The 13026-nt window shown below is 45.4% G+C and overlaps 1 protein-coding gene across 1 annotated transcript; it reads left to right on the top strand.

Annotated features, from left to right (window-relative positions):
- The first annotated feature begins 1038 nt into the window (after window positions 1-1038).
- LOC120951154 (death-associated protein kinase related) lies at window positions 1039-8822 on the top strand. Its single transcript, XM_049608397.1, has 4 exons — window positions 1039-2364; window positions 2517-2692; window positions 2853-3171; window positions 3287-8822. Exons 1-4 carry the CDS (start codon window positions 1829-1831, stop codon window positions 4767-4769), a joined length of 2514 nt encoding a protein of 837 aa, XP_049464354.1. The 5' UTR covers window positions 1039-1828; the 3' UTR covers window positions 4770-8822.
- Window positions 8823-13026: the final 4204 nt, after the last annotated feature.

Here is a 13026-nt window from a genome sequence, read left to right on the forward strand (position 1 = left end):
CCACAATGCAATGCGTTTTGATGTTACCTTTTCAGCAGTGTTGGGAAGGAAAAATCTCACCACACACACCGCACGACGCTTCTGGAGTCTCCCCCCTCCTCACCACCCCTCTCCAACCCCCCCCCCCCTGCAACAGAGATTATGTGTTGTGTGCTCTCTGGTGTTGGATTTACCCGCCCGCGTGCGAAAAACGCTCCGGGCGGGCATTTTTTCCACTGCTTTTTATACCCCCCCCCTTTGAATGAAGCTCCCATTACGAAAGAGCTTTTTCTTTGTGTCGGCGGCTCTGTGCGTGTGCGGGGCGCCGGGAGGGAGGGAGGGAGGGTGTGTGGTGTAGGGTATTTTGTGAAGTTTTCACGTAACACACGTTCTTGCCAGTGTTACACGCCCCGGGGAGCGTTATTGTCGTTTTCTCAATGTGTGGCTTGCGGTGTGTGTATGTGTGTGTGTGTAGGTAGAGATTCGCAGTAGTCATATCGGAGGGTTTTTTTTGGCCGTTCTGGTTATATTTTATCTGAAACAAAAAAGTCTAAATTAGGTTTAAAATGGTGTATAACTAGTGTTCAACATGTTTGTGTAAAGGGCAGTGTTGCAAAATGTCATGAGCATCACGAGATCTTCATCAACGAAAACGATGAAGATATCCGTGGTAGCTTGATGCTCATTGCTGATACTCACTGAAAGTGCGTCATGAGCATTCGGAATGCAACGTGCGAGTGCTTGAGTCAAACCCAATATTCTGACTGACAAGCTGAGCTTAATGTCAACAGGAGCATAATCATAACTTTTTTTCTGGCTGCCAATCGCCACTGTTGCAGTCACCCACACTCATGACTAAAACGAAGCTCAAGCAAGATGACTGAGATTCCTGAGATGATCAAAGGTGAGATTCAAACAGTTGGTGGACCAATCACATTCTTGGTGACAATTTGTTTAGCACCCAACACTTGGTCACTCACTTGATCATGACATTTTCTCCCAATGAAAATTATAACATTCTACATTTAGAATATACGTGGTCCAAAGCAGTGAGCATTCTTACTCGCTTTGTCTGCTTTGATTGTCGGTCTGATCAAACAGAGCGAGGATACCACGCTCATTTTGTTTTTTGGAACCACTCGCACGCACCGCATATCTCCCATGACTATCGCGATGATCACCGACGGAAAATGTCGCAATCAAGTGACAGACCAAGAGTTGGTTACACACAATGTCACCAAGCATGTGATGGTCGTACCAACTGTTTGAGTCTCACCTCTGATCATGACAGTAGAGCTCGTGACGCTGACATGATTTTGTTTCAGCCAGAATTTGTCATGACTTGTTTGAAAAAAAAAAAATGTCATGACATAGTGATTGACCAGGCGATGGTCGAAAAAATGTCACGAAGCCATGCATTGCTCACACCAATCGTTTTGAGTATCATATCTGATTATCCCAATTGAATACGTAACGCTTATATGGATTTTGTTTCAGTCAGATCTTTTTATTACATTTTGCAGTATCGGTAAAGGGGGGTTTCTTGGGAAAATGTCTTGCTTTTTAATTCGCTGTAGATTTTAGTTCGCCTGTATATTGTATGCTTGCTCCTAACACTATGCAAACTTTACTTCGGTAGTAAAATTATGCTTTGCGAGCGGGAGGGGGGTATATTCGGAAAAAAATCTGTGTTCTTTTTTTTTTGAGAGTGTTTGTGAACGCTCAGCGTGATTGTTTCGTTCTGTTGTTAAGATATTCCCGTGCGTTCGAAATTGATTGTTATTCAAAAAGAAAATGCAACCATTCAATACAATCCGTCAAAATTACTCGAAAAGGATGCAACTTTGAAATGTTGAAACCATTCGAAGAACAAGAAAAATTACGAAGCCACAGAACGAAGAAATCAAATCCAAAACATTTGCATTGCTTTAAAGAGAAAGTCGCTGCGCATCCCAATAATGTATTGCACACGCGAAGAATCGCCAATGGTACGAATAAGATCTACGCTCTGCCCCCTATGCTAACACATTCCGCCCTTAGCACACTGCGCACCAGTAGAATCGACGCACAATCATATAGAATAGAACAAAAAAACGAAAACAAAAATCACCATTATAAACCTCCCTACCGCGTTGTTACCCAAACACGCGCGCACCACACACCATTCTTCAGGGGAATGTACGGAATCGTGCGGAGTGCCATATCGAAGCAGTCCGGCATCAGCTATGCGGCCAAGTTTCTGCGCCGCCGGCGGCGGGGCCAGTGCTGCCTGAACGAGATCAACCACGAGATCGCGGTACTGATGCTGTGTGCCGACTCGGACCACGTCGTCAAGCTGCAGGCCGTCCACGAGACGCGCTCGGAGATCGCGCTCATACTGGAGCTGTAAGTAGTAATTGGGGAGGGGGAGCAGCTTTCGCTGCCAATTCCGTGTGTCCAATCTAATCAACGCGTGTGTCCCTTGTTTCTATGCTTTCCCTCTCTCTCTCTCTCTCTCTCTCTCTCTCTCTCTCTCTCTCTCCCCCCTGTGGCGGCAGAGCGACCGGTGGCGAGCTGCAGACACTGATCGACGAGCAGGGCCACCTGTCGGAGCAGAAGACGCGCGTCTGCATGCGGGAAATTTTGCGCGCCCTCCAGCACATGCACAGCAAATCGATCGCCCATCTCGACCTGAAGCCACAGAACATACTGCTGGCGGGCAAAACCGTTGACGGTAAGGGCGGGCCGAACCCCGTGACACGAAAACTGCACGCGCGTACTATTGTATTAATATATAGCTCAGTAGCGCTGTCATCTGGTACCCGAAACTAAAAAGAAACTGTTTTTTTTTCTTCACTCATGCCCTCCCAAACCCGCCACACTCACTCGCTCAGATGGGCTCAAGCTGTGCGACTTCGGCATCGCCCGGTTCATAGCGGAGAAGAACAAGATCTACGAGATCGTCGGCACGCCCGACTACGTCGCGCCGGAGGTGCTGCACTACGATCCGCTGTCCCTGCAGACGGACATCTGGTCGATCGGCGTGGTCGCCTACGTCCTGCTGACCGGTTTGTCGCCGTTCGGCGGAGACAGCAAGCAGGAAACGTTCCTGAACGTCACCAAATGCTCGCTCACCTTTCCGGACGAGCTGTTCGACGGAATATCGAGCGATGCGATCGACTTCATCAAGAGTGCGCTGCGCATCAAGCCAAAGTAGGTTGCCAGGCTGGAAGTAGTAATGTAGCTTGCACTAATAAAACGTGTACTAAACTTTTCTGTGTGTGTGTGTTTGTGCGATTTGTGGCGTTTTTTTTTGCGTACATTTTAGGGAACGACTGACGGTGGACGAGTGTCTCGAGCACCGGTGGCTGAAAGAGAAGACGGTGTGCCTGCGGGAAGAGCTGCTGGCTGCCCGCGCAACGCTCAGCCGCAATGGGACGGGCATTGGCGAGTGGGACTACAGCACGACCACCACCACCACCCTGATGGGTGACGATGCGCTGCTGAATAAATGCGAACCGACAAATGGTGATGGTGGCGGAGGCGGTGGCGGCGGCGGTGGCGGAGCGTTGGTACTAGAGAATGGCAGCAGCAACGGTTGTAACGTGGTGGGAGGAGTGGTGCGGCCGCACGAAACCGGTACGAAGCAGCAGCAGCATATGCTGGCAGCCGGCAGCAACAATGGCACAGTAATCGCACCATCGGAAGAAAAGCCGCAGTACGATGCGGGAGCGGGAGAAGGTGGAGGAGATGAAAGCGACGAAGGAGGGGGAACAGCATCTCCGCCGTCGCTTGCTGGTGAGTTAAGGCCGCTGCAGCGCAACAACAATGGTGGTGGTGGCACCATGGTAATACCCTCCGATGCTTCCTCCGCGTCCACCGAGGACAACAAGGAGAATGTGATTGTTGTGGGCGGCGGGGGAGGCGGGCTGGTGGTAAGCAGCGCCGCGTGTGCGCTGTTTCCGGACGCGCCGACCACGCCGAAGGTGAGCCGCAAGGCCCTGCCGGTCGAGCCGCTGAACGACGGGGGCGGGCTGCACTACAACCTTCAGCAGCACCACCACCATCACCACCATCTGCAGCATCATAATCACCACCATCATCACCATCACAGTAGCCATCTTCATCAAAACCACCATCACCACCACCACAACCACCTGCATCACAGCAATGGCGCGAACAGTCACCACGTGCTCAATTCGAGCCACCAACACCACGCCAATCAGGCTGTGCTGCATCCGGCGCCGCCCAACAACAATAACAACAACAGTGGTGGCGTGACAGGTGCGGCTAGTGGTGGCCCCGGCAGCCCGTTCGTGTCCCGCCAAGGTTCACCGTCCTGTGTGAAGAAGTACATACAGAAGATGCACCTACAGCAGCAGTTGGTGGTGCCTGCTGGGGGCGAGATGGCGACAACCACCACCACCAGCAAACAGGATGCAAACACGATGGTGTCACTCGAAGAGATGGAGAGCAAAATTGTAAGCCCCTCCGGTACGACAGGGATGGCAGCGAGCAGCTGCAATGCGAGCAGTAGTAACGGTGGCAACGTTGAATGCTGCGACCCGCCCGAACATGCTTCCTCCTTCGCCCCTGTCACACCACCGGTCAGCAGCAGCAATGGGTGCAGCAGCAGTAGTAATAGTAATAGTAGTAATAGCAGTTGCCGAACAACGGTAGCGGCCGGTGCCGCGCTATGTGCATTGAATTGTACCGAAGCATCATCGGTAGGCGGTGCGGACAGCCGGCACCTCGCTTCACCCGGTCACAAGACGCTACAGCAGTGCGAAAAGGATGCCATTATCTGCTGATAAAATAGGATCGGCTATTGTATTAGTACGACGGTTGGTAGAGGTGTTAGACGAAGAAAAAACACACTCACACAATGCGAGCAACAGAAACACAAAATAGAAACAGTAATGCTCGATCGAAGCATTAGTTTTCCCGTAGGAAAAGAAAATTCAACTTCTATCTGCTTAAGTAAGATGATCGAGAGAAGAGAGAAGGAGAAAGAGCAGAAGAGAAAAAGAGACGAAGAGAACGAGAAGAAGAAAAGGGAAGAAGAAGAAAAGAGAACAAGAAAAGAACAAGAAAAGAGAACAAGAAGAAAAGAGAAAAAGAAGAAAAGAGAAAAAGAAGAAAAGAGAAGAAGAAAGAGAAGATAAAGAAACGAGGAGCCTTCGCAGGAGAAGAAGAACAGAAAACAAGAAGAGAAAAATAAGAGAAAACAATAAGAAAGAACAAGAAGAGAGAACAATAAGAGAGAACAATAAGAGAGAACAAGAAGAGAACGAGAAAATTTAACCTTGGAAAAAGAGGGAGTAATATATATATTAATATATATTACAGGGTTTTACAATTCATTTTGCTATGTGTTCCGCATAATTTGTCGCTCACGAAACTTATTTTGACACCTAGTAGGTATTTGGACTAATGCAAGTACAAATACCTGCCAGGGGTCAAAGTAATTTTCGTGAGCGACAAAATATGCAGGAGCATACATTGCATACAATGTCTTGGAAAGCCCCCTGTAACACGACACCGGGATGAAATGTGCTGCTCTGAAAGAGAAGAGTCATTGTTGTGACGTAAGGCGCTTTGCGCTCGCTCCCACCCGCCCAATGCTGAAAGAGAACGATGCACAACGAGAAACAAAAAAAAAAATCAGTCAGAACGAGGAAAACAGCTGCTTCGCCCCAACTTCTCAGGAAGAGGGCCGGGGAGAGAAGTGCTGTGGTTTTGTTACTTGGGGTTGGTGGGTGGGTGGGTTAGTAGGGTTCGGTACTTAACGAGCAAAGCACAGTAGCCGGGGTTACTATAACACGTTGCCAAAATAATAGACTATCTACGTAAGAGAACTTTGGTTACACACTGTGTGGGAGAGCAGGTAACACCACTTTGTTTTTTTTTGCTGGACGTAACACAAAACCACAAATCCACACTGTTTAAGTGAGAGTGAGGGTTACATGCAGAAGTGTGTACATGTGGGTTACGCCGTTCATTGGAATTTGTTGGCGTTTTTTTTGTCTCTTGTCAGTTGGTTGTGTTTTGGCAACAAGGATAAAGCCAAATAATGTTGCTATTTTGTCGCTTCGAACCAATATCACCCCCCAATACTGTTTGCGAACGGTTTTGCGCAGTTGGTTGAATTGGTTCAAACTCCCACCACATTAATGAATGCTATTTTCCCCCCAATTTGTCATTTTTCTGTCACTAGAAGCAAAAGTGTTCTCCTAGATGATGGACCCACACACACACACACGTACACACTTATTTATATATTTACATTACGCGTTGTGTAAACGTAAAATCGCTGGCTCGACCATATCATCATCGTACGTGCAGGTGTGTATGTGTGTGTGTATGTGTTTGTTAGTGTTACAGGGGTTTTGCGAATTATCTTAAAACCTCGGTACACAACAGCGGAGTAGTATATCCCCTCCTGTAAGGAAGTAATCTAATCAAGAGCTTAAGCAATTATTGCTTCGGCATTTGTTGCCGTCGTCGCGTGGCCGTTTGTTTGTGCTATAACAAGGTGGGTGTGTGAGTGTGTGCTACTAATAGCAAGATTGTTGTTTCGCGAATAAAAGGAACGGGAACCATTTAGGGCGAAACACTTTACAATGGCTTATTTAAAATTAATCGAAGCAAGACTTATGTGAATGCATTATTCTTTAAGTGTGTCTATACGCCCAATACGAATGTTACAAGCCTAAGCTAAGATGGTGGAGTGGTTGGAGGAGAACGGCGGCGGCGGCGGGAGCCAGCAGGAAAACGGGAGCGCAGAGTTAGCTTCGGGCGGCGTACCAGCCATTGAGGAAAAAAGCTACCGAGAGTGCAAAAATGCTCCCTTTTCTCCTGACACCTGTCCCCCCCCCTCCCCCTTCTCGCTCGCTCCAGCACTCCCCTATTCTAACCTTATTATGTTGTAGGATAAATTACTCGTTTTGCACAAGCAACAAAAGACATACACATATACACATATACACATCAGTTGAGCATGAAATGTGCGTTTTTACCATTAATAGGGATAAATTATGTAGTTGATTCCGTTTACAAAAGGAAGAAAAACAAAACCTAATCCCGCGTGTAGCAGTAGTAGAAACACAGACGCGCACGATTTAGGGGAAGGAGCGGACAGAAAAAAAGGACAAAGTTGTTCTACCATGATGTGCCTAATGATGTGTAACGCGCAAGGGATGAAACAGAGCGAGAGAGAGAGAGAGAGAGAGAGAGAGAGAGTGGGGTACACATTTGCTCCACACGTTTATCACTGGAGAGCTGGCCTGATGTGTTTGTGCGTGTGTGTGCGTGTGCAAGCACGCTTAGTAAGTAGAGCATAACATATAGCCGCCAGGCGCAGTGCACCGGCAGTAACAGCAAAATGGTTTTTATTCGATAGCCTCGGTTCAGTTTGTGCGCTTACTGTGTTTGGACGCGTTTGTATAGATAGCAATTCGAATGCATTTAATTAATACACATCCCCGCGTTACACAAAAAAAAACAAGAAATTGACGAAAAACTAAATTCCTTAACCTCCTTCGTCCACCCATCCGTTTGTCATTCCATTTCCGTTTTTTTTCTTCATATACACAAGCAAGCAGTCTCTCGCTAGAATTTAGAGCACCGTGTTGGTTTGTTTTTTTAAATAACAGTTGCTTTAATATTCTGAACCTACATATACAGTGCAGTTAACACAAACTATTATACAATGAAAGGATTTGAGAGCGTTAGAGAGAGAGAAAAGAGTGACAAAGAAGAAAGTTGTATGTGTGTATGGGTTACTGATAGTCAAAAGGCTGGGTTAAAAGCAGGGCGGCAGAACCCTATCGCGGACCGGTTTCGACGCGAGTCAGGGAAGCAGAGGAAGCTCCGCGGAGTATGTTTGCGAAGTGTGACATCACTCTTTACGGTACAAATTGTGTCTCCTGTGTTTGCAACTGGGGGTTTGTTTTCGTGTGTCTGCCAAATATCCTTTTTGTTTTACCGAGTCGCCTTAAATCCTGTTTTAAATGCGATGTTATTTTTACCACTGTGCATGACTTACATTTCTTTTCACACTCTCCCTGGTGTGTGGCCTTTCCAATACCCACGCGATCAGCAAAATGTGTTCCTTTCCTTTTGTTTCTGATTAAAATTAAAACTTTTTTTACCCCCTGAAACTAAACATCTTTTCTAAACATTGCAGCCATCCGTTGCCATTTCGTACCCACAATAAGTGCATTTGTTTTGCGTTTGTTTTTAATTTTAATTCAGTTGCATTTTTGTTTTTAGCAAGACAGAGACAATGACCACACACACACACATACACACAATGAAAACGATTGTAAGATAAACTTTGAAACCGTCACAGTAAACGATGGTGCCAGCCTTCGTGTTAAGAACGTATTTAAAACAAAAACAATAACAAAAACGCCCCCACAGTAACGTTGATCCAAAGAAATGAACATTGAGGAAAGAGTTGAAAAAAGAAAAACCATGCAAAAGTTTTTAAGCATAAGACAGTGAGCGAGCGAGAAGGCAGCAAACAGGAAAAAACATAGTTATAGAAAAGGACCGCGTGCGTTATATTGAATCACTCAGGTGTGTTTTTGTAGAGCAGAGAGCGTCCGGAAGAGAGCGGTGGGCCCCGGACGCTGGTTCACATTTGTTGTCATTATCGACGCTCTCCAGTTGCGTTCTCTTGCGTGTACAAACGCACACCTGTGTGTGAGAGTGTACAAGTCTCGCGTACGTTGCCTAAGGGGGTTGTGAGCAAAGAAAAAAGCAAGTGATCTATAACTATACAGTTAAGTTATTTTTCTTATACCTTTTCCCATAATGTAAATAAAAATTAACAACACCAAAACGGTCTGAACATCCGAGATCGCTATTCCAACGTACACCAACGACTAAATAGGAAAAGAAATATTGAGAACATGTGCTTGTAGATTAGTTTTTACCCTTTTCGATGTTGGTGTGTGTTGCTCTAGGCAAGTAATGCGGATTCGATGCTGTGGTTAGTAATCGCTGTCGTTAGTATCACACTATCACAGATGCAACACTTTGAGTTGGATTTTCCAGCTATTGCCTATATTCTCATTCCTTTTGAGCGGAATATTTTTTTCCACTTATACGCACAATTAAGGTAAACTTCTTGCGTCCTCTTCTACTTCTTCTAGTACAGTCCGTGGTGGCCGGGCGGTTCTTGGGCTTTGAATTTGCAGGTTTTGCATTTGTACATTACGGCGAGCTTCTCATAGAGCGACGGGTTCGAATCGTTACATTATTCATCTAGGGATCGTACTTTATTTGCAGACCAAACCTCCAAATTATGAGCACATTGCTGTGAACGTTCCATTTCTAGCGCTCGTTTAAGTTACTCATTGCCGTTATCGAATCTCGCCCTACTAGTATTGTACGATTTGCTTTCCTGATCATGTCATGCTAAACAGATTTCTTGCTGCTATGAAATAGCGAGCCCTTGTTGGCTTAGGCGGCGCTCTGGGACCAATCGAACGAGACAAACAAACACGGCTCTGTTCGATAGGTGCTCTGTCAGCTGTTCGATGTCTTATAGACCTGTCATGATGCACTGCAATACGCCTATCTTTTCATCTCAACAATGAAGCATTTTCATAGTTTAAATTAATGTCCATCTGCAGGGGGAAGATTCAACAAATCATTTACTAGTTATTCACATGAATAATAACATAAAAATCATTCAATTTTAATTTTCAAAAATGTAAACAAACCTCCATGCCAAAACACATACAGTGCATACACATTCATTGTGTACACACAATAGTTTAATACGTTTCAAACCTATATATTTGATGTTATAATTGATTGTGAAGCATTGCAAATATTATTGATAGCTATTTTAAATATTTGGGACAACTTGAAGGAAAAAGTGTAGAGAGCGCGCTATCTTCGCTCATTTGTTGATTTTCATCAATTCTTTCTTTTAGAAAGTATCATCCAATCTTTCTGCTTCATCTGGCCATTATATTATGGGATGATATGGAGCGGATTTCAAGTGATTAGTTCCACCTTTCTTACAAAAAGTATGGAATTACGTGGATGTAACAATGGCTACCGTTATCCGAAACAATTGTTGATAACACCGTGTCCTCGAATGAAGTATCCCGTTTTTGGTAGAAGCGAATTCTAAATGTTCATCGTAGACAGTGACACTAAGTTTTCTTAGCACAGTCTCACAGTCTCACTTTGGCAGCGTCTTCGCACTATAACCCAAGAAGCTGCCTTCGTATTTAGAATTCCAACGAACGGCTTGTCCAATCTTAGTATTCTTCCTGCTGCGTACATTGAACATCCCGGTTGTGGTTTTTTTTTTACATTAAGGCGAGCGTCTCGCAGATATCCTTCTTCTCCTGGGTACGAACAGTTGCAGTACACCTCTTGGGATCGTTCTTAGCTTGCCAACAAAATCGCCAGTATCTTCGGTTTTGGTCTTAATACCAACGATCGAAAGTGTACCCATTTTAGCTGTTTGGGAATCCATCACGAAAGCATCTCCTTCGCTTTGTCCTTTCCACCTGGATACTTGTCGCTTCCAAAAACGCCACGCTGTCTATTGTTGGCGCATCGCTCAACCCTTGGAGATTGGGCATCTCATCTCACTCTCCTGAACTGTTCTTACGCAGCCTATCTCTCACTGCGCTTCTCTGCCTTCCAATCATCTCTATCCAAGGGTGGCCACTCAACCGGGAAATCAGGGAATTAGGCGGGAACTTTATTTTTCCGGGGAAAACCAGGAAAACCCAGGAAATAAAAAAAAAAAACGGGAAATTATCACAAATTTTTGCGATCATTGTTTACGATCGTACCAAGTGCATTTTAAATCAACGGGATGTTTTGTATATTGTTCCCAACTTACCACAGTCCAGCAACATCGCACCAATGTCCATACACATTTTCCGTATCTCACACATGGTACGCAATATATGTACTTCTTATTCGCACTGGTGCAATAACCACGTTCACCGATACCGGTTCTTGCACATTTCGGGCATGGTGTGCCTGTTCCCAAGTGAGTGAAAATGTCACTTTTCAGCTGTGTTTTCGATTGATATTTCGTGCACGATGTGACAAACGAAATAGTGTGCGAAATTCAGACTTTTTTCTGAATTCTGAATTTTTTTCTGAATTTTTTCAGTTGTACCTTGCATTCGTCTTTTGTTAACGATATTGATCTCTCGTGAAGTTGCGGTCGTGTCGAATTAAGGTTAACCACTCACACATGGCCTGTACATTGACATTTTGCATTTTGGTTTAGGGGCCTCTACCTTCATTTCGCCCGGTTGACTGGGTTCCCACGCTGATACGCGCAGGTTGAGCTGACGTCGCTTCTGCAATCCGATCGTTGATTCTTTCTTTTCACGAGATTTGCACTAACTCATCCATTCTTCACTAGCGCTATGGATCAGCATTGCTACCTTCCTCACCGTTTCCGAGAATCGAAGAACAACCGTTCTGATAGTCCAGCCATTATCGTGGATTCTTTTCGAATGGAATGGAATGGGTAAACTTAGGCCATTTCCTTTTCTACGTCATGTATTAGGTAGCAAATTCTATTCTGGCTTGTGTTGAACCATGTGTTGAGGTTAAAATCATGAGCTTGTGTTTCTACGCAGGAGTAAATAGATAAGAGCCTGTTGAAAAAGGGTGCCGTAGAACCCACTTCTTAGCACATAAAGTACACTTCCCGTAAAACACAATCAGGAAAGTGTCCCAACATGTAAAAAAAAACCCTGAAATCTCATGTGTCTAGTGGTGATGTGCATCATCAGCGTCGTGCGAGTAACAGCATAATGCATGGCTGCTGTTTCATCAGAATTCTGTTCTTCGCAGATTTTTATGATTTCTCCAGTGGCTGATTGGTCCATGGAACGGTTACCCCTTTTTAAGGTTGTGTGAAGACATCTAAAGACATTATGTAAAAAATGTAAAATGTAAAGAATGCATATTTAAAAAGCTTAAGATTTATAGTTGTCAAATTAGATCCATAAACGAGCACACGATTTAAAATTTGTTTGTACAAATTTGATAGAATGGTTTCTGGTTTGATTTGCCAAAAATGGTTCTCAAATGTGTTGTCACACCATCAGATTGGATGTTGCATTGTTGAATATAATGAATGTAACGTTTATCCAGTATTTATGACAAGTGTCCATCTTTCCCGTAATGCCCGTCTTATAAAGATATCGATTTTTGAAAACGCTTTATGATATAATAATTTGGAATTGAAGTATCGATAACCGACACACGATGTATAGTGAACCGGGAAAATCCCAAAAAAATTCGGGGAAAACCGAGAAAAACCGAGAAAAACCGGGAAACCGAGAAAAACTGAGAAAACCCGAGAAAAGCCGGGAAAACCCGGGAATTTAAAATCCTGATTCGAGTGGCCAACCTGTATCTGTTTTCGCACCGCTTTTTAGACTGTCCTTGGCTGCATTTTAGGCAAATGCTCTCCCAAAGTTCAGACTGCAGTGGCCTCTACAAGCATTTTTATTAGGCAGCACCTGTGAAAGGTTGAAATACGCACTCACCCTTGTTATCTCACAACTTCACTGAAAACTAAAAAATAACCCTCCATTTTAAAAATGCAAAAAAATAACTACCTTTATTGTTAAGAAGACACTACCGACAACGCAACTAAAAACGTAGAACGAGTAAGTAAGCTAATGTTTGTTACAATCCGCATCGCACCACACTCTCCTCTCCGGTCGCCGGCTCACAGCAGACAGGACGGCGAGGAGACGATCGGCGAGGCGACCAGGGGGGCCGCCCCGCCGTTCAGCAGCGTGGCCGCCGACTGGGACACGCTCTTGGACAGGTTGTGGCGGGCGGGGCGCTGAAAGTCGGCCTGCGTCAGGGCGGCACTGTCGTGCAGCTGCTGGGACGCGTCGATCATCCGCAGCACGCTGCCGATGATTTCGTTCTGCTGGGCCGGCGGCAGCTTGGCCACCCGGTGGCCCATCGCCGTAAACAGTGGGACCGTTTCCATATTTCCGTGTGCTGGTGTGTTTGTGACTCTCCTCTCTGGTCTCTTACGATGCTTAC

Source organism: Anopheles coluzzii, chromosome X, assembly GCF_943734685.1.
Source record: "Anopheles coluzzii chromosome X, AcolN3, whole genome shotgun sequence".
Taxonomy (NCBI): Eukaryota; Metazoa; Arthropoda; class Insecta; order Diptera; family Culicidae; genus Anopheles; species Anopheles coluzzii.

What these genes read in the sequence shown, in the direction of transcription:
- LOC120951154 (XM_049608397.1), top strand. Translation starts at nt 1,829, where the DNA reads ATGTTGAAACCATTCGAAGAACAAGAAAAATTACGAAGCCACAGAACG. An exon ending in ATCGCGCTCATACTGGAGCT is followed by an intron (nt 2,365 to 2,516) that starts GTAAGTAGTAAT and finishes CTGTGGCGGCAG; the next exon opens with AGCGACCGGTGGCGAGCTGC. An exon ending in GGCGGGCAAAACCGTTGACG is followed by an intron (nt 2,693 to 2,852) that starts GTAAGGGCGGGC and finishes TCACTCGCTCAG; the next exon opens with ATGGGCTCAAGCTGTGCGAC.